Source organism: Mirounga angustirostris, unplaced genomic scaffold, assembly GCF_029215605.1.
Source record: "Mirounga angustirostris isolate CCGP_5_RB_7025 unplaced genomic scaffold, mMirAng1.0.hap1 SCAF_13, whole genome shotgun sequence".
In the NCBI taxonomy this organism is placed as follows: Eukaryota; Metazoa; Chordata; class Mammalia; order Carnivora; family Phocidae; genus Mirounga; species Mirounga angustirostris.
Window position 1 is genome coordinate 72,849,541 of NW_026991721.1, and position 18,240 is coordinate 72,867,780.

The following is an 18,240-nucleotide window of genomic DNA, read 5'->3' on the forward strand; positions in this document are numbered from 1 at the left end:
TTTATTCAATGTGTAACTCAGTTATTTATGAGGCCAGTGTTCTCTTTAGTAGAAGAGTTCCCATTTTGAAAAAGTAGTTCTTTTCTGTCCCCTAACCTTCGCAAACACCCTTTTCCTGCATTGCCACTCGGGTGACTAGTCCCCATCATGGATGACTTAGGCTGGCATTCAGGAAACACTTCCTTTTTGTTCTAGATCGGAAAAAGATGAGAAGATAAGCCCACAGTTGACCATAAGTGAGTCCCAAATCCCAGAGTTTAATGAATGTTAAAAGATAGAAGCCCCAACCCATAGTTGCCTGGGCCCAAGGGAGGCCCCATGCTTCAGACAGTAGGGATGCAGGGTCATCTGTGCCCACCTCGGCCCCAAGGAGACATGCTACATTTGTCCTTTGCCTTGGATAAAGTGTGAAGGGAATATCTGGGGCTGGGAATGGACATCTGCCTTTGAATGGAGGCCGTGTAAGGTGTGGTGTTTTGCCTCTTGCCAAGGCAACCTTTTTCCATGAAAAATACCCTGTAGGATTTAGCCAGCCTGTAGGAATGCACTTGCTCAGTAACAGATCTGGGAGCCCACTAAGGAATCAAGAACCGAATTGAGCTCCACGGTTCTCCACCTTGCCTCGGGGAACTTAGAACCTAGCTGTTTGAATGGGAAATGGAAGGGGCTTTCTGATTGAAGGCATAAGGAAATCTAGTTGGGAAATATCTTCCAAGCTGAGGTTGAGAGACCTGGTATTCGTTACCATAGCAAGGCCTGTGGGAGGTCTCGTTGTTAGGATCTGCTGGATTGCTTCTGAGGTCGTCTTTGAATGTCTGCATATCCATGTAGGGAGGCCTAAAGTGACCCCTGTCAAATTTCCTTCTAGAGTGCGACATGTAGCTGCCAGGAGGAATCCTGGCTACAAGAGATGCTTACAAAATGAGTGATACAGAGGCCGACAGGGTCCCAGAATATTCCAGCAAGTATACTTAAAAGGAAAATAGAAGGCCAGACGGCCTCCTGGGCAAAGCAGGGGGAGCTCTGAGAGCTTTGGCTACAGCTAGCTAGCCACGAGGAACGGGAGGCGACACAAGTAAGCATCAAAGACTGGAAGTACCAGTTAGCTGGATCTCCAGAGGACTCTGCCCTGTGATACAGAATGTGGGTGATTCAGGGGTGCTGATAATTCTTCACACTCCAGTTCCCAGACTGAGACCTAAAAGGTTAGGGAGGTCAAGAAGTCCCAAGTCTGCAGAAGAAAGGCAGCTGTGGTTGGAGAACTAGCCACCATGACCGTCTTTGCTGCTTATACCTACAAGAGTTGTTGGTAGGAGCCCTTGGCGTAGGCTGGGAGAAAATATGATGATTCTTATGGAACAGGTAACAGAATAGTGAGGTGGGGATTGTTGGGGAGTGGAACTCGAGATGGCAGCTCACGGTTTCAGATAGGGGAGCTAGAGCCCGGGCTTTGAACCATCTTTATAGCGTGGCTAAGATCCCCAGACCTCCTCATCCCAGCAGATCAAAACAAAAGACTTGTCTCTTCCTAAAGACTTGCCCATTTCATTGGATGGTACCCCCTGTCCATTTGTGCGAAGCCCCAAATGTAGGAGTGATTTCTAAATTTTCCTTCCCTTCTCTCTCGCTGTCCATGATCTATCCGGATGTATCCCAAATCCATCCCTAATTGTCCTTCTGCTACGGCCTCGTGAGACTCCCATCAGTTCTCACCGAGACCACAGCTCGGCCTCCCTGTGGGGCGCCCTGCGTCCCTTCCTGCCCCTGTGCATCTCATCTCCGCACCACTCCGTGGGGCAGCTCCTCCAAGGCCAAGGGCTACACCCCGAGGGCAGGGTTGGCCTTGGCTTACAAAGGCCCTTGCCCATCGTTCTCTCTGGTCTTACCTTGTTCCGCTTTTGCTGGCCGTGCTTCATATCCACAAGTCTGCCTGTGCTAAGTCCTGACTTAGGCCCCATACACTAGGCGATTCCCCTACCTGGAACGCTCCTCTGCCTCCTCCTTGACCCCCTTGCCCCAGCCACTGGCTCCTTCTTGTCTGTCATTCAGACTTCAACTCAGGCACCCACATCCCCTTCCCCTCTCAGAATGAACTAGCCACTTGGTCCCTCGCTGTCACATTACCTGGTTTTGTTGGATGGATCACCTGTGTCCGTCCCCGAGAATGTAAGCTTCGTGAGAGCAGGGCCCTGGCACCCCCCCCCCCCAGCCACCCCAACAGTGCTGATCCAGAGGGAGAACACATTACCTGTCTGTGGGTGAGGGCCTGGACACGGAGACGTGCGCGGCGGCCTGCGGCAGCGATAGGCCGGCTCTTGCTGGGACTTTGTCCTCCCGCCGCTTTCCTGGGGTCTGATGCCTGGTCTCCGCTTCCCTTGCAGCCGCCCCTGCCAGCTCCCTTTCCCGTCGACCATGCAGCAGCACAGCCCCATGTCCTCCCAGAACCCCCCGGTCAGCGGGCCGCTGCACTCCGTGTCCTTGCCACTTCCGCTGCCCGTGACCCTGGCGGCTCCGCAGCCCCCGCCGGCCGCCTCGCCCAGCCAGCAGCTGGGGCCTGATGCCTTCGCCATCGTGGAGCGAGCCCAGCAGATGGTGGAGATCCTAACCGAGGAGAACCGGGTGCTTCACCAGGAGCTTCAGGGTTACTATGACAATGCCGACAAGCTCCACAAGGTATGTGACTTCCCGAGGGAAGGAGAGGGAGAAGAAGGTTCTCTGGGAGGGTCAGAATTTTTTACCCACTCATCAAGGGGGGGATGCCCTGACCCACGGGCCCTCAGTGACCCCTTTTTATGCCAGGTGCCGTGCAAAGCTTTAGGGAGACAAATAAATAGGAGGAGCTTACAGTCCAAAAGAGGGAGCGTCCCCTGAGCTCATCCCTGCAGTGGAATGTCAGGCGGGTTGCAGGAGGTACAGGTACGGGGGGAGGGGGATGGCCTGAGTTCAGTAGTATCCCCCCGGGTGGACGGCGTGGAAGAGGGAACACCCAGAGGAACACAGAGGAATGGGTTGAGAGAGACAGGTCTGTCTTTACATCCAGGGTTCTCAGACAGGAGCCAGGTGATCGCCATGTGGGTTTCATTAGCTGGTCTCTGCAGAAAGCAGCATGGCCTCAAGACCTCAGGTAGAGTCCGAGCGACTGCCTGCCGTCCATCCTTCTGTTTGGCGTTTGTCAGGTGGGGAGATGCCGCTCGATTCCAGCCCGTGTTGTCATCACGGGAATATCCGAGTGTGCGGCAGCCTTCATGCTTAGGGCTTTATGCCGAGAGCCACAGTCAGTGGGAGAACTTCCAGCAAGATGAACTGTCGTAGGCAGTGATTTCACGATGCCCCACGTGTCAGCACCTGAAATGCTTCCGGTCGCACAGAAGAGGTGAGGGGGGCAGAGGCACTAGGCTGTTTGAGAGCAGGAGAGCCACAGGGCCCTAGAGTTTCCTTTCTGGAGACCTGGAGGCCTGCGTGGTGGGAGTGATCTTATAAGAGCCTAAGTACCTGGCTCTGTCCTGGACACTCGGGGGCTTTTATAAAGAGAAAAGGTAGGAATATAAACCCCGCCTGACTACAGGAGCATTGCCATTTGGTCCCAGGTGACAGTTAATGCTCCTGGCTGGCTGGCCCGCATAGCGTTCCTCTCTCAGGTGAGGCGTGGTCTTTTTGCTGGTCGGCGTTTCAGAGTAGTGAGTGTCTCTGATTTCCTGGAAGTACACAGCTGGGAGCAGTGGGTTTGATGGTGCAAATGTTCACAGGCAGAATCTGCCCCAGCACGTTCGTGCAGAGCTTCCACCGAAAGGGTCTGGAGCTCCCTGGAGTCAAGACCAGACTTGGCTCAGAGAGCTCTGGATGCCTTTCCTGGAGGGGAAAAAATGAGAGCCAGAGAGAAATGGGCTGCCTGAAGTTTGCGGCCTCACTTCCACCCTGGTCGGACCCCCGAAGCTGGGAAACAAGCTCGCTGTCTCGTGGCCTTGGCTGTAAGTCACTGCTCAGGCCCAAGCTTGCCTCTGACACCTCTGGGGGCAGCTTCCTTCTAGAAGCAGTCTGCACATTGGGAAGGAGCTCCCCAGCCCCTCCTGGGAAAGAAGTCGTTCTTTCTTCTCCCTAATGAAGCCCTGTGGCAGACAGGTTCAGGAGTTATGCAGACCCACCTGAGGGCAGTTTGGTTCTGGGTCTTTCCACATGGATGTCTTTGAATGGTAACATGGAAGGCACAGAAATTGGGAGGTCTTGTTATTCTTCATTGACTTGTTTTATTAACATACACTTTTTACTGACCTGTCACAAGCATCTCATTCTTGATTTCGGTGCACGTTTCTGTTTTGAAAAACCAAATCAGTCTCCCAGTGACTCAGCTTCCTGGCACAGGGGATGATTCTTAAACTTAGTGGCCAAAAGGATTCTGATGATTGAAAAAGGAAAAATCAAAAGCTGTTACCCTTCTGGAACTCAAAACTCCTTTAGTCCCTTGAATATTATAAATGGTTCTATGGTTATTCCATGTCATTAATCAGTCATATGTCCAACTGGAATTGTCAGTTCAAACACGCAGATTTTGATGGAGACTGCTGTGTTCATCACTAGTCCCCTAGCTGTTGTCAGCAACTAGGAGCGAGAGACACAAGGGCTGCCTGAAGGCTGTGACTTAACATTTCGAGGCTTGTGTCCCCAAGGTGGGCCTTGTCCCAAGTCCTCCCTGCTCATGGGCAGCCCTGCTTGGCCGTCTGTCAGCAGGTCTGGGGAGAGGACTGTCGGATGAGGTGACAACCTCACTTCTCAGCAAGGATGACCCTGCTTTGGGTGGAGACACATACGGCGCCGAAGGATGGGGCCACCATGTGCCAGCAATAACATCCAATCCAGGATCCTCGCAGTGTTGGGAGCCCTTGCAGGATTCATTGTAAGGGCAACACCAGAAATAGATGAATTTTTAATGACAGGCCTTAGCCTATGCATCCTGTGCCAGGAACACAGCGGGAAAGAATGACTAAACGTGGAGCCTGCCCGAGCGCAGCCTAGTTAGGAAGACCCTGTTTCCAGAGAGGCACAAGGTGGTGATTATCACTGTTAGTGTTGGGATGATGGCTGAGGACCCCCAGAAAGAGTAGCTGTTTGTAGTTTTTCCTTTTGGCCACTTGTTTTGCTTCTCTTTCCTCCTGGTTTCCCTGAAACCTAATTAATGGACAGAGTTTGCAGCGGGACCAGACTGTGGGCTGTTGCGAGGTTTGGCCTCAGAAGCTGTCAGAGCCTAGGTGGGCATTTGAAGGGGAACAGCTAGGTATTTACGGTTCCCCCAGGCTTGCCTGAGTGAAGACCCTGGTCTTTTGTCAGCGTAACAGTGGTGGCTCTGACTGGGCCCTCTGTGGCTGGGACAGCAGGCCAGTCTTGGTCCTGCGGGTCTCTGGGCTGTGCTCGTGAAGGGGCTCAGGGAAGACACCAGTATCTAGAGCTTGGAGTGGCTGAGGTTTTCTCTTTCTCTGCTCCTAGTTCTGTTTCTGGGACAAGGAGTGCTTGTCTGTGGGATCACAGGGGCTGTGCAGCTTGGCCTGACATAGGCTGGAAGGGAAGGTGGGAGCTGTGGAGGCAGACCCGGTGCTGTCTTCATAGGATCCTACTGGGACTCTGAACTGGCCGGGGTGTTTTCATCTCAAAGCCAGCCTGGCCAGCCTGCCCCTCATCTTTAACAAACATCAGGGGGACTGGTGTTCTGGACGTGGGGGATAAGTGGTTCTCATTCTGAAGGAGTGTGCAGTCAAATCGTAGAGCGTTGGACTGAAAATTCTGAAAATGGTTCTAGGCCAGGTTCTCATGTCCCTGAAAGGAGATCATTCATTTTTTACTTGAATGCTTCCAGAGGAGAGAAGCTCCCTCCTACTGGGCCTACTTCTGGAAAACATAGCTCGGAAATTCTCTCTTCTTTTGAATCAAAATCTGCATCCCTTGGACTTGCTCCATTTAGTCATAGCTCTGTCCTCCCTAACACACTGAAGGGGACGAAGGTCTCCATCCTGACGACAGGAAACTGCCGTTTCCCACAGGAAGTACCTTGTCCCGAACGGAGACCCTTGCCCTTTCTCACTGGGTAGCTACCAGCACGTAACCATATCCCGGTTCCCGATTGTTTTAGGATTTAAGATAGTAAACCATGCTGCCCCAGGGATCCTGCAGTTTCCTTTTATAAAGTGTGCAGAGGGAAGTTCTTCCAGCGAAGGAAAGAAGCCATGATCAGGTGCAGTTGATCAGTGCCTGAGTCTGTCTTTAGGAGTTACACGGTTAAAGATTCATTCATCAGCCTGTATTTGTGTCGGGGGTGGGGCGCAGTGTTAGGGCTATAAGGGCTGTTCCTGCGTTCACGGAGTTGACAGATCGGATCAGAGATGTAAAATACGTACGCAGGACAGAATTCCAGCCAGATGAAAGTACTGTGAAATCAGCTTGAGGAAAGTTCCCGTGTTTGGTGTCCTTGAGGAAGGCTCCCGGGTCGTCCTGGGCTTGAGGCAGGAGCACCAGTCTCCTGGGGGCTGTCTCAGCACCTCTGCTGGGCTTCCCTAGCACCAGGTGATGCCCCCTGGCCTGGAAGGGGCCTGTCCCCGAGGCATGCCCATCTGTCCGAAAACAAAGGCCACCTTTTATTGATGAAATTAGCATAGAAACCGTGATATGTTCTGGAGCCCTCTCTTTTGAAAACAAAATTATAAGGAAGGAACATGATTTGCAGGAGGGCTATGAACAGGAGTCAGGATGTGCTGTTCTCTCTGCTGCCACAGTACCAACAATTCATATCTTTGAAAGAAGCAGGTCTGTCGAAATGAGGGGACCAGGAAAGGATCAGCTCTGGTATTAGGAGGCCTTTGGGAAAATAACCTGGTACCGAGGGGAGCCTTGATGTTCAGCTCCACTCTGGTGGGCTGCCACTTTGCAGAAGCCCCCACACTGTCCAGCCTCTTCACTGGCCTCTTTCTAGGCGTGTCTTCCCAGCTCCGTTGTAACCCCTGGGGCGTTGACCACATTCTCTTTCCTTAAGTTTGTGGCACCCCCGGCTTCCTATCTTACTCACTGACTCCTCTGTTGTACCTGTGGAGTCTTGACCCCCCCCCGCCCCACTCCGAAAGTCCTTCCCTCGGGCCTAGCTCCCGCCCTCACGTCTTGCTCTCATCCCTGGACTACCTGTCATGTCAGAGACACGCACTTGATTTCGTGGCCCGGTGCCGTGGCTCCCGCCCTGTCTTCCAACTAGAACGCAAAGCCCCTTGATCTTTTCTGCTTGGCAAAGTCCTGTTCATCCTCTGAGACTTATTTTAAGTAGCATTTTCTCTGAAATCTTTTTTAAAGAAGCCTGTTCTTACCCCTGCAAAGTGACTTTGTCTCTTGGCTGTGAGAGCATCCAGAACCACTACACCCCTTATCACATGCATTGGAAAAGCACATGTGTCTGGGGGGAGGCCAACACTAGACTGTGAGCGCCTCAAGACCAGAAATTATCTTACTTCTTTCTGTATCCTTGGCACCCAGACACATAGAAAATGTACGATAGATATCTGCTCTCTCAGGACATGTATTACTTATAGTTTCAGCAGGGTTTCAGCAGGGGCTTTCTGATCTGAGCGGTTGGGGTACAGGTAGTGGGTGCCTGGCTCCTGGTGACATAGCTCTCCTGCGGACGGACTGAAAACACGGTGCAGGCCTCTTGGTGCCCAGTGAGGGGCGCTAGTGCTCCAGCCCGCCCCACTTGGCCTCCAGTCCCAACTCAGAGCAGCCGTTCATCGAAGTTCCATCCCCCTTTGTCCTGCATTTATGCTATGCAGCAGTAAAATGGGAGTTGTTGAGATCTGCATCAAACAACGTACTATTATAGGAGACTCCTGCTAGAACAGTTACAGCTACTTGTTACCGATTTAAATATGCCAGAGATTAAAGGCACAGCCCTTGACTTAGTGAAAAACGAAGGAAGGCCGATCTTCACCCCATATCTTTCAATTTCTTCATATAAAGAGGTTTCCTGTGGTGCATTTGTCTATAATTAGATACAAGTCTTTTGTCCTTATGTAGACAAGTTCATAGACAAAGGGGTAAAAATGCTGCGTAACGATGCCTCTCCTCGTGTGGGTTTTACGTTCCTTGGGGGATGGGTAGGAGGGTCTCTGGAAGAGAACCGCACTTGGGTTCTAGCTGTGGTCCTTGAGTTTTTCTGTACAGTATATCTTTTTCCCTTTTCTAAAGTGAGAAGAATAATAATAGTTATAAATTGCCATACAAAATATAAGAGGTTGAAGTTATGTTTAAATTCACCCCTTCCTGGTAATTGTGCAGAGAGGTTTCCGCAAGGTGGCATCGGGCGGTGCAGGCAGACTTGAGAGGCTGCTGTTTACAGGATCCTAGTGTGGCCCTTGGAGGGAAGAGGGTGCGTGGGATCGATGGCAGCATCTGTAGACGGTGCAGCCGTCTACAAACTTAAGGAAATGCAGAAGGAAGACACCGCCTTCACACGTGTCAGAGAATTCAGTCTAACGGAGGCACCAGTGGGTATGGCAGGAATCCCACTTTCATGCCGCTTCTTTCTTGCAGTTTGAAAAAGAACTTCAGAGAATTTCAGAAGCCTATGAGAGCCTGGTCAAGTCCACGACCAAGCGGGAATCACTGGACAAGGCAATGAGAAACAAACTGGAAGGCGAGATCCGAAGGCTTCACGATTTCAACAGAGACCTCCGAGGCACGTCCAGCCCCATCCGCATGCTCCCTGCCCTAGACTCCCATGGAGCTGGCGGCCTGCCTTCCGGGCCACACTGTGTCCAGTAATCTTGGGAAGTCCAACCACCTGGGGCAGGGGTGCTCAAAGAGCAGGATTGTTCTTTTCTCCTGTGTAGGTTGTGGGTGGCTGCCCTGGGCCCGAGAAGTGGCAGCCTCTATGCACGAGTCCATGAAAGGGAGGGAGTGTGTGTGCAGCTCCTTCCCTCCTTTATTTTAATTTTAATTTAATTTTATTTTAAGATTTTATTTATTTGACAGAGAGAGACACAGCGAGAGAGGGAACACAAGCAGGGGAAGTGGGAGAAGAAGCAGGCCTCCTGCCGAGCAGGGAGCCCGATGCGGGGCTCGATCCCAGGACCCTGGGATCATGACCTGAGCCGAAGGCAGACGCTTAACGACTGAGCCAGTCAGGTGCCCCTCCTTCCCTCCTTTAAAAGTACTGACGGTCTGTGTCAAATTGACTCTATAAAATAAAAATAAAAACATAACTTCAAAATTAAAGAAATAATAATAAAAGTACTTAGCAGTGATTTGTGACTATGTGAGGGAGACTGTTTGAAAAGACCAATGTTGGACGCCCAGCCCTTCCCACATCAGGCTGTCATTTGGTAGCATTCTTAGAAAGCTAACACTCAGCACTTGCTAGATACAGTATAGAAGACAGACCCAGACAGCATCCTCTTGGAGGAAAAAGAAAAAGCCCCCAGTTGTGAAAAGAGTAGATATCTATAAACTCCCCGAAAGCTGGAAGCCAACTGCTGTAGAATGTTGGCACTCTCCAACACAGAATGACTTAACCCGTAACATTTTACTTTTTTTTAGTGAGCTAAGCCACTTTTCAGTTGCCTTGTCGGTGAAAATAATGTCCTGGTGGTCTCTAGTAGCTAGAGCCTGCCTTGCCCATTACCACAAATCCTTTTGTCTTGGGAATCACGGACATTCAATAAAGACTTACTAAACCGAATTACTGAATTGAATAAATGAAGATTTACCAAGTGGTTTGAACAAACGTAGAACTCACTAGGTAGAATCTTCATCCATTTGGTCGTTTTTTTTTTTTTTTTTAATTTTGATTTTTAGTTCGTTGTTTTTCTATTTTTTGCTTCCCAGCTACACTTGGCAGCACGGGCTAACCGTAGGGTTGGCGGTCGGGGGTAGACTAGGGCTGGGTCTGAGGCCAAGGACACTTAGCCCCTTTTCGAGGACTTCCAAACAGAGGTTTGCGGGCCTTGCAGGGGGCGATGCAGTTCTCAGAACCTGTGCTCGCTCAGCTGCCTCCCTCTGCTGACACCAGATTGCATGCAGCCACACAATGTGGCATCTGAAGACTTTTTCTTTGGGTATTTTGGAACCTGTTGTCTCTCCCCAAGAGGGATCCAGTTTGGGGCTCCTGGCACCCATTACGTTTCTTGCTGGGATGGTGACTTCGATCTACATGCACTTCTTTGTGACCATGTCTTCTCTGTGCAGATCGCCTAGAGACGGCCAACAGGCAGCTGTCTAGCAGGGAATACAACGGGCACGAAGACAGAGCTGCAGAGGGGCTCTACGCTTCCCAGAGTGAGTCCCCACGTTTCTCTGTCCTCACATTGTTATTCTTAAAAACTGGGGGCCTGAGGAAGGAATCTTGTTCATTTTAAGTAGCTTTCTTTTTAATTTTTTATTGTTATGTTAATCACCATACATTACATCATTAGTTTTTGATGTAGTGTTCCGTGATTCATTGTTTGTGCATAACACCCAGTGCTCCATGCAGAATGTGCCCTCCTCAATACCCACCACCAGGCTAACCCATCCTCCCACCCCCCTCTCTAGAGAGAACCCTCAGTTTGTTTCTCAGAGTCCATAGTCTCTCATGGTTCGTCTCCCCCTCCGATTCCCCCCCTTCATTCTTCCCCTCCTGCTATCTTCTTCTTCTTCTTCTTTTTTTTTTTAACATATATTGTATTACTTGTTTCAGAGGTTCAGATCTGTGATTCAACAGTTTTAAGTAGGTTTCTAAGTAGGCTGTTTGCCTCTTGTGTGTTCAGGTAGCATAGAGGCTGTTGGGCCTCAGGAGGAGGTCCTCCTAGGTCTGCCAGACACAAAACCAAGGTTGGATTTCTATTATCTCAGCAATGTTTATTCTGTCCTTCTGACCTACTGTTTTTCTCTGTTTCTCTAGAATATCCTTCAAGAAATAGCAAGGTCACAGCCTTTCCCGGCACTCAATCCTTTAAATAAGGCACAACTCTTTTCCTCCACAGAGAGGGAAGGAGGCCCAGAGTGGAATCTGGTCCTCCTGGCATGTTTTTTGTGCTCCTTAGGGTGAGCGGCTCCTGGCTGCCCCTTGCAGCGTCAAGTCACCGAATGGTCCCATCGTGCATCTCCATGTGTGGCGCTTGTTTCCAGAAGTCACTGAGCCCACGGCAGCCCAGAATAAAATGATCAGTGGCACCCTGGGCCTCTAGATTTATTGGGAGAATATTTTATGCTTTTTACCAGAGGCAAATGCTAGAAACAAATGGGTTTTGAGAAACCATCCATCAGGGTTTGAATCTCTGCAAATCCATTCATTGTATATTACAAATGTAAAAATCCAACTCTTTTTTTTTTGGAAGCTGTTTAGAAAATTGGATTTATTTCTGTTTCATAATTCTCAACAACATTGTGAATCAAGTGCTCACAAACTCCGGAGAGTTGGTTCCAACAACAGAAAGTCATGTGTTCACATCCCTTGTACGATGGTGGTATTCTGATGCTTGGCCCCTGACTACAGCCTTACATTCTCAAGGCTGGGAAACAATTGGTTCAATTTTCTGATTTCCAATACTGCTTGGTTGGGTTCAAGCTCCTTTGTTTCCCCCAAATTTATTCGTGGTAGCACTCAGTTATTAGTCTCAGTTTTAGGTTTTAAATTCTGTTTCGGCAAATGGACACTAATACGGTCAAGGGATTTTGCCGCAGAATCTTTGGATGTCTTGCAGTAGGTGACTTGGCCTTTGTTCCAGATTTACATAAACAGCTGTGTCAGCGTCTTGAATGATTCACTTTCCTAACAAATTTTATCTCTTCTTATGGGTGCAGTCGACCCACCGTCTCATCCGAGCTTTCATTCAAAAGAGGAGTCATCTGTACTCTTGGTCTTTAGGATTTTAACACCTGGCTTTTGGATGCCCGTATGCCTGGGTAAGAGGAGGTGTCTTGGCAGTTACATCAGCAATGTCACCCGGCTGGGACTCTGCCTCTTGTTGGGGGATATTATTTTGTCACTTAGCTCAGGTCAGAATGGTAAAGCCAGTTAGTTTCATCTGAGAGGCATCACTCCATCCTCCCAGCCCAGACTATGCTGATGGAGTGATAAGGTTTGGGGTTGTGTGAGTTGAGAAATGTTCCTGAAAACGTTAACCTTCTGGCTGAAAGCTAACACATCAATAATGCTGGCAAAGAGGGCCTTCCAGCTTTACAGGGAATGATTTGTTCTGTGCAAACATGCTTCGCTGTGTTCCAAAGGCATAAACAAGACAGTCCAGAGGCATTTTTCAACTGCTTACAGGTATCTCAGGGTCGATGTGTAATGTAATTGAATCTAGGCAGGGCGTTTGAAGCAGGTTTGCTACCAATGATAGTTAACAAATTTTTCAGTACCTAGTCTTTACAGGACATTTGTGCCTTTATCACAACTTTGTAATTATTTGCATTAGCTTTTCCTCTCCTGGTGTGGCAAGAGATGGACTTGAGATGTTATTTCAAATTTGCAGATAGGTTTTCTTCTTAGTGAATTGTAAGAGCTTTTTGTATATTAAAGAAATTAGCATGTCCTCTACTGTATATGTTGCAGATATTTTCCTCAGTTGTTTTTTAATCTTTTATTACAGTGTTCTTTATGTTATAGGAGATGTTTTTTAAGTAACCATATTTATGCCTTCCAGGCTTTATATCATGCTTAGAAATGCTTATTACTCTCCAAGATTATAAAACTATTCACCTATGTTTTCTTCAAATGTGTTTATGATTTCACTGTTTTCAAGGCTTATATTTTAGAAGCTAGTTTGGGAGGCACAGTAGAAGAGAAACTCAGGAGGGACTAAGCTGGAGGTATGGAGACTAATTAACAGAGATTTTGGTATCTAGACAAGAGAGGTAGAAGTCCTGAAGTAAGACAGAAGTAGTGGTGGAGAGTAGGGGAGAGAGAAGTATGACAAAATTAGTAGGACTCAGACACAACTCAGTGACTCAGTTGAATAATGGCAGTGAGAGAGCCCGAGAAAGGGGTGTGACTGAGCAACTGGATGCATGGTCACCCTTTACCAATAAAAAGCAGGAAAAGCAGGCTGGGATTAGATAATGAGTAAAGGTTTGAGCGTGTTGGGTCCTCTCACGCTGCGACCCATAGCTGAGTAAGGTAATAGTCGGTGCAGATATACCCAGAAGGCTGGTGATGGGCAGGGCCCTCTGTCAGGCTTTAGCATGTGGGCATAGAACGGCAGGCATGAATTACCACCTCTCTTCATAGTTATTAATGTGTTCCATTATCTGTGTATTCTTTTAGAAATTCTGTAATTAGAATAGTTTTTAAATGCTTGGTAATCATAATTATAAACGTCGCACTCAAAAGGAGTCATCCTTTTCAAGTGGATCTTTTGAGATTCTAGCCCTTGGGTCAGAGAAGTGACTTCTCTGGATAACAACAAGCCAAGGAGCTAAGGCTAAGTCGTGAAGCCCCCGACAGACACCTTGGCCGATGGAGAAGTTGGAGGGAAGGGGAAAGTAGAGACGGGCGTGATTGACTTTTTGCTAGGTGTTTGTGTTGAATCTAGGAGTCCAGGGCCAAGAAGACCCATGGAACTCTTGCAGTACAGGTGGTCAGTAGGACTTCTGTAAAGCTCTCTCAGGTAATGGAGGGAGAAGCTCCTTCCTGGCCTGATCAGTAAATATCTCTGTTGCCCAGGGTAGTTTGCCTTTGAAGACTCAACTCTGCTCTGAAGTTGGTGCCTGATGAAGACCTTGGTAGACTCTGGGGGTGGTTACTACTTAGCTCTGCAGATTGAAATGAACATTAAACACAGTGATTGTTGTGTCTCCCTGGTCATGAAATTTGTCTGTATTAAAAATCGCACTGGGGGCACCTGGGTGGCTCAGTCGGTTAAGTGTCTGCTTTCAGCTCCGGTTGTGATCCCAGGGTCCTGGGATGGAGCCCTGCATCTGGTTCCCCGCTCAGTGTGGAGCCTGCTTCTCCCTCTGCCCACTGCCCCTCCCCCCGCTTATGCGCACACGCTGTCTCTCAAATAAATAAATAAAATCTTAAAAAAAATAAAAATCATGCTGAATTAAGTGCTTAGGAGTTTGATGACTGAGGAATTTTTTTTTCTCTCTATTACCTCTCGGTGTTGCATCACTCACTTAAGAGGAATTCAGTTTTATTTGTTTGTTTTCTGGGTTTGTTTATTGTTCTGAATATTTTTGCAACCAAATTGCTCCTGAAAAATGGGGCATGGAGCCAATCCCTGTTTTGTCTGTCTATGTGAAACTGGGGCTCCTTTGTCCTTTAACTTCTTTAACTTACTGAGATTCCTGGTTTTCCCATGCATTTGTCACTCACGCACGTGCGCTTGTGAGCATGCTCACGCACACATACGCACGGAGCAGAGGTGGGCCACTGTCCACTAAAGGCAGTACCCCGGGAATGCCTATCGTCATTCTTAACTCTGTCTTCTCAGTAAGTACAACCGTTTATCTGTTTCTTTCTGAAAACTGATTACTCTGCAGAATTCCCATGACATTAGGCCAGAAAGACAAAAATGAAATATATTAGATGCAGGGAAACTAGACTGGTAGAGATGATCTTATTATGTTCTTGGATTGAATGGGAGCTGATTAGCTGTGGCATATGTGTGTTGTTCCAGGATAAAACCAGCCATGTTCCACGGTTTGCAAGAACTTGTCTCCAGCCCTTTGGGGTTCTTTAGGCCCTCCAGGTTTAGCATATTTGGTTAAACTTAAGTCTGTTTAAGTTAGATTCTGGCTGTTAAATGGTGTCCCTCTCTTAAAAAAAAAAAGTGTTTTGGACATTCAATTATTTGTCTAAGTTATTGAGCAATGGGTGTAAATAAGTCAGAACCATATGGATTTGATTTCTCTTGTAATTCTCAGTGGGTTTGGAAATTAACACAGAAACATGTCTGTGACCAACTTATTTTAAAGATTACAGTGATTTGCCATTTTCCATGTGTCTTGTAATCATCCTTTTACTCTTGAATCCTCTTTGAGGTACTTTGATTTTCCGTCTCTTATAGAATATAAAAGAGACTAATATAATTTCCTGTAAGACCCTTCCTCTGGTGTTTGTGGTTCCAGAAAGGGCTTTTGTGAAACACAAAACAGAAGTTACAATGATATGAACATTGGTTCCGTTGACCCACATAGAGCACAAGGAAATTGTTCTGAATCCTCATTGGGTTTCATTGCATCATGTGGTGGGTTTCCATCAGGTTTCATTAGGAAGGATAGGTGAGATATTGTCACGTATGGGTGCCCTGGTTTACCTCTCCTCGGGGCCTGCCCATACTTGCAGCTTCTCCTGACTTGGAGAGGAGCCCACTGTAGCGCTTACTCCAATTGCATTCCGTATGGATGTGACTTATTTGCATGGATCCCCTCCTCGAGGTGGGAGAAAGGTAGACATTTTTTACCGATATCACACAGTGCCCACCCCCAAGCCCTTGAACCTTCTTATGTACTTGGCACTCAATAAATGTGTATTGAGGGAGGGAGTGAATAAAAGTGGAAAAATCCTTGTACCAATAGGCTGGAAATTCTCCTGCGGCATTGGTGTCAAAATGTACTCTTTCGCTCAGTATCTCCCAGTCATATTTAGAGATAACCTGTGTCATCTTCAGTTACTTTAAGACATTAGGCAAATTAATAAAAGAACTGTCAGAATAGAAGCAACTTAAAAATGCTCAGGGGGCACCAGGGTGGCTCAGTCAGTTGCATGTGAGATGCTTGGTTTTGGCCCAGGTGGTGATGTCAAGGTTGTGAAGATCGAGCCCTGCATCAGGCTCCACACTCAGCGGGGAGTCTGCTTGAGATTCTCCTTCTTCACCTCTCCCTCTGCTCTTCTCCCTGCTCCTGCATGCATGCTCTCTCTCTTAAATAAATAAATAAAATCTTTTAAAAAAATGCTCAAATTCCCTTTTTGACTTCATCCATCCTTTTTTTTTTTTTTTTAAGTAGGAAGATATCAAAGTAAGGGAAATCTTTTACTAGTAAGGACAGTGTATTTAATAGTATTTTTCCTGAAAGTTGGTATTAATAGAGTTGACTTTGGTTCCCTTGACTCCTTCTCTTTTACTCTGCTGTGGTTGTGTTGGAGATGAGAGTTGGCCTTGGAATATGAAGGTTTTTGTAGCAACTGGCCAGATGCTCACACTGACCAATCCATAGACCATTTCAGACACCACAGATGAGTGCCTGGGCAAAGGAAAGGACCATGAAGACTGCCAAGGCAGTATCATTTAAGTCAAGAAAATTTTCTTGCCCTAAGTTAACTGATTTTCATAAAGATGACCCCTAAGTTTAATAGGACTGTGCAGTCCTAAATATCAAAGGTTTTATAGGCACAGGCTCAAGCACATAATCTCCGATCAGTTGCTACATCTTCTAAATCCTGGTCTCTCACCAATGTACTCAGTGATGTGAAGATAGATGCTTCATCTCCCTGTACCTCCTTTTCTTCTAAAGAAATGGAATAAATCTGATTCAACCAACAGGCCTCTGAGGGATAACCAGAGATAGGAAAGGCAAAGACTCGATCAAATGCATTTATTCTTCAATATTTCTTCCTGCCTCCTTGCATCCTTCCTCCATCTGCTTCAGCACTCATCTTCTCTGGCAGGACCTACCAGTTTGCGTGGTAGAGAAATGGGCCATGTTCCCAAAGAATGCCCACGTAGCTCACTGAGCCTTGCTGAACTTGGAAAACGGAGCATGTGCGTGCTTAAGCCACTTGATCAACCTTGACAGGCCATGCTGAGAAACTTCAAACCTACACAATAACCAGAGTGCATCCAGACTGTGGGGCATCTGTTTGGGTTCATTCAAATGTCCCCAAGTGTGAAAATTAACATCATTCAATGTAGGCTGATTTTCTGTGCTTCAGGAACAAGAGCTGATTGAAGAACTGCCTCTTGATCATGTGTTGACACTGGTCTCTAACAACTGAACATGGGTTATGATCTTCACATGGTTGGTTTTAAACCTGTTGCTTGGCGTTCCGGTGAAGGGATTGAAAAAGCAAATGTCTGTGACTTTATTAGGATTCCCATTTTCTTGGACTAAGACCTGGATGGATGGATGGATGGATGGATGGATGGATGGAGCACAAAATGAAAAACATGCTGAAGTCTTTATGCATTTCATGTGCCGTCAGGAAACCCTACTTTCCCTGACCGTTCAGAACCAGGAAATCCAGGATTCCAGGTCTCAGCTCACATTAAATGGCAATTGCTAGAGAAGTCTTCCTTTTATATCGTCTCCCGACACCGGGTACTTTTCCCCTTGTAAAGGCTCATCACAGTTGTACATAAATAACTGTTTGGATGGCATGTTCTGTCTTCCCTTATTATACCATGAGGCTTAGGGCCCCATCTGTCCTCCTCACCATTGCAGTCCCAGGTCTTTGTATTTCCAGAACCTGGTACAGTGCCTGGCCCTTAGAGTCATTTAATAAATATTTATTGGATATTGAATACAATGATGATGGTTGTCATTTAACCAAAGTTATTGGCTGTCTACTCTGAGCTAGCTGAGTTTTAGGCCACAGGTCAGCAAACGCTTTCTATAAAGGGCCAGATGGTAAATAATTTTAGGCTTGGGGGCCGTTCCTACTCCACTCTGTCCCTCTAGCCTGAAAGCTGCCATAGATGCTCCATAAGCAACTGGGCGTGGCTGAGTGCCAGTGAAACTTGAATGACAGAATCAGGCTGTGGGACTTGGTCTGGAGGCCCTCGCGTGCTGACCTCTGTACCATGTACCAGTCATGGAAGGAGAGAAAAAGCAGGAACCTCAATAGAAGGAGGATGGAAAAGAAAGAACTCCTGAAGTCGTCCCTATATCTTATTTTGTGAATTGCCCTAATTTATGAACCAAGATGTAATTATCATTGTCTTTCCTGGGAGTCCTCTTTTACTTCATCCCTAATCGAGGGAGTATGATTGTCATCATTTTAGATAAACTGAGACACGTAGAAATGCAGTCCCCAGACTTAGCTCCCAGCGAGGATCCAGAATTTGCTCATGAGGGAGATAGGGCCTCGCAGGATCAGCTTGTGGTGAATGGTGGGGAACCATCTGGATAGTGGGGTCTTAGTGCCAGAAATTCCTGCCCTAGGCAGCCTTCTGTGAAGTGAGGTCTGCAGATCTTGGAGAGGACCTTGACGGTCACAAGTGTGGTCACCAGCAATGCGTATGTGCTCTGAACCGGAGCTCATTTAAAAGGTTGCCACTGTGAGCAACAGTGTCG

The 18,240-nt window shown here is 47.6% G+C and overlaps 1 protein-coding gene across 7 annotated transcripts in view; it reads left to right on the forward strand.

The window, feature by feature from the left end:
- The window catches only part of AMOTL1 (angiomotin like 1), a 142,623-nt gene that overhangs the window by 94,750 nt on the left and 29,633 nt on the right, over positions 1–18,240 (forward strand). For all 7 annotated transcript variants that reach the window (XM_064577165.1, XM_064577167.1, XM_064577164.1 and 4 more), the window contains 3 exons: positions 2,382–2,673; positions 8,557–8,701; positions 10,210–10,299. In XM_064577165.1, the coding sequence (XP_064433235.1) occupies positions 2,382–2,673; positions 8,557–8,701; positions 10,210–10,299 (527 nt within the window). The remainder of the gene's footprint in view (positions 1–2,381; positions 2,674–8,556; positions 8,702–10,209; positions 10,300–18,240) is intronic.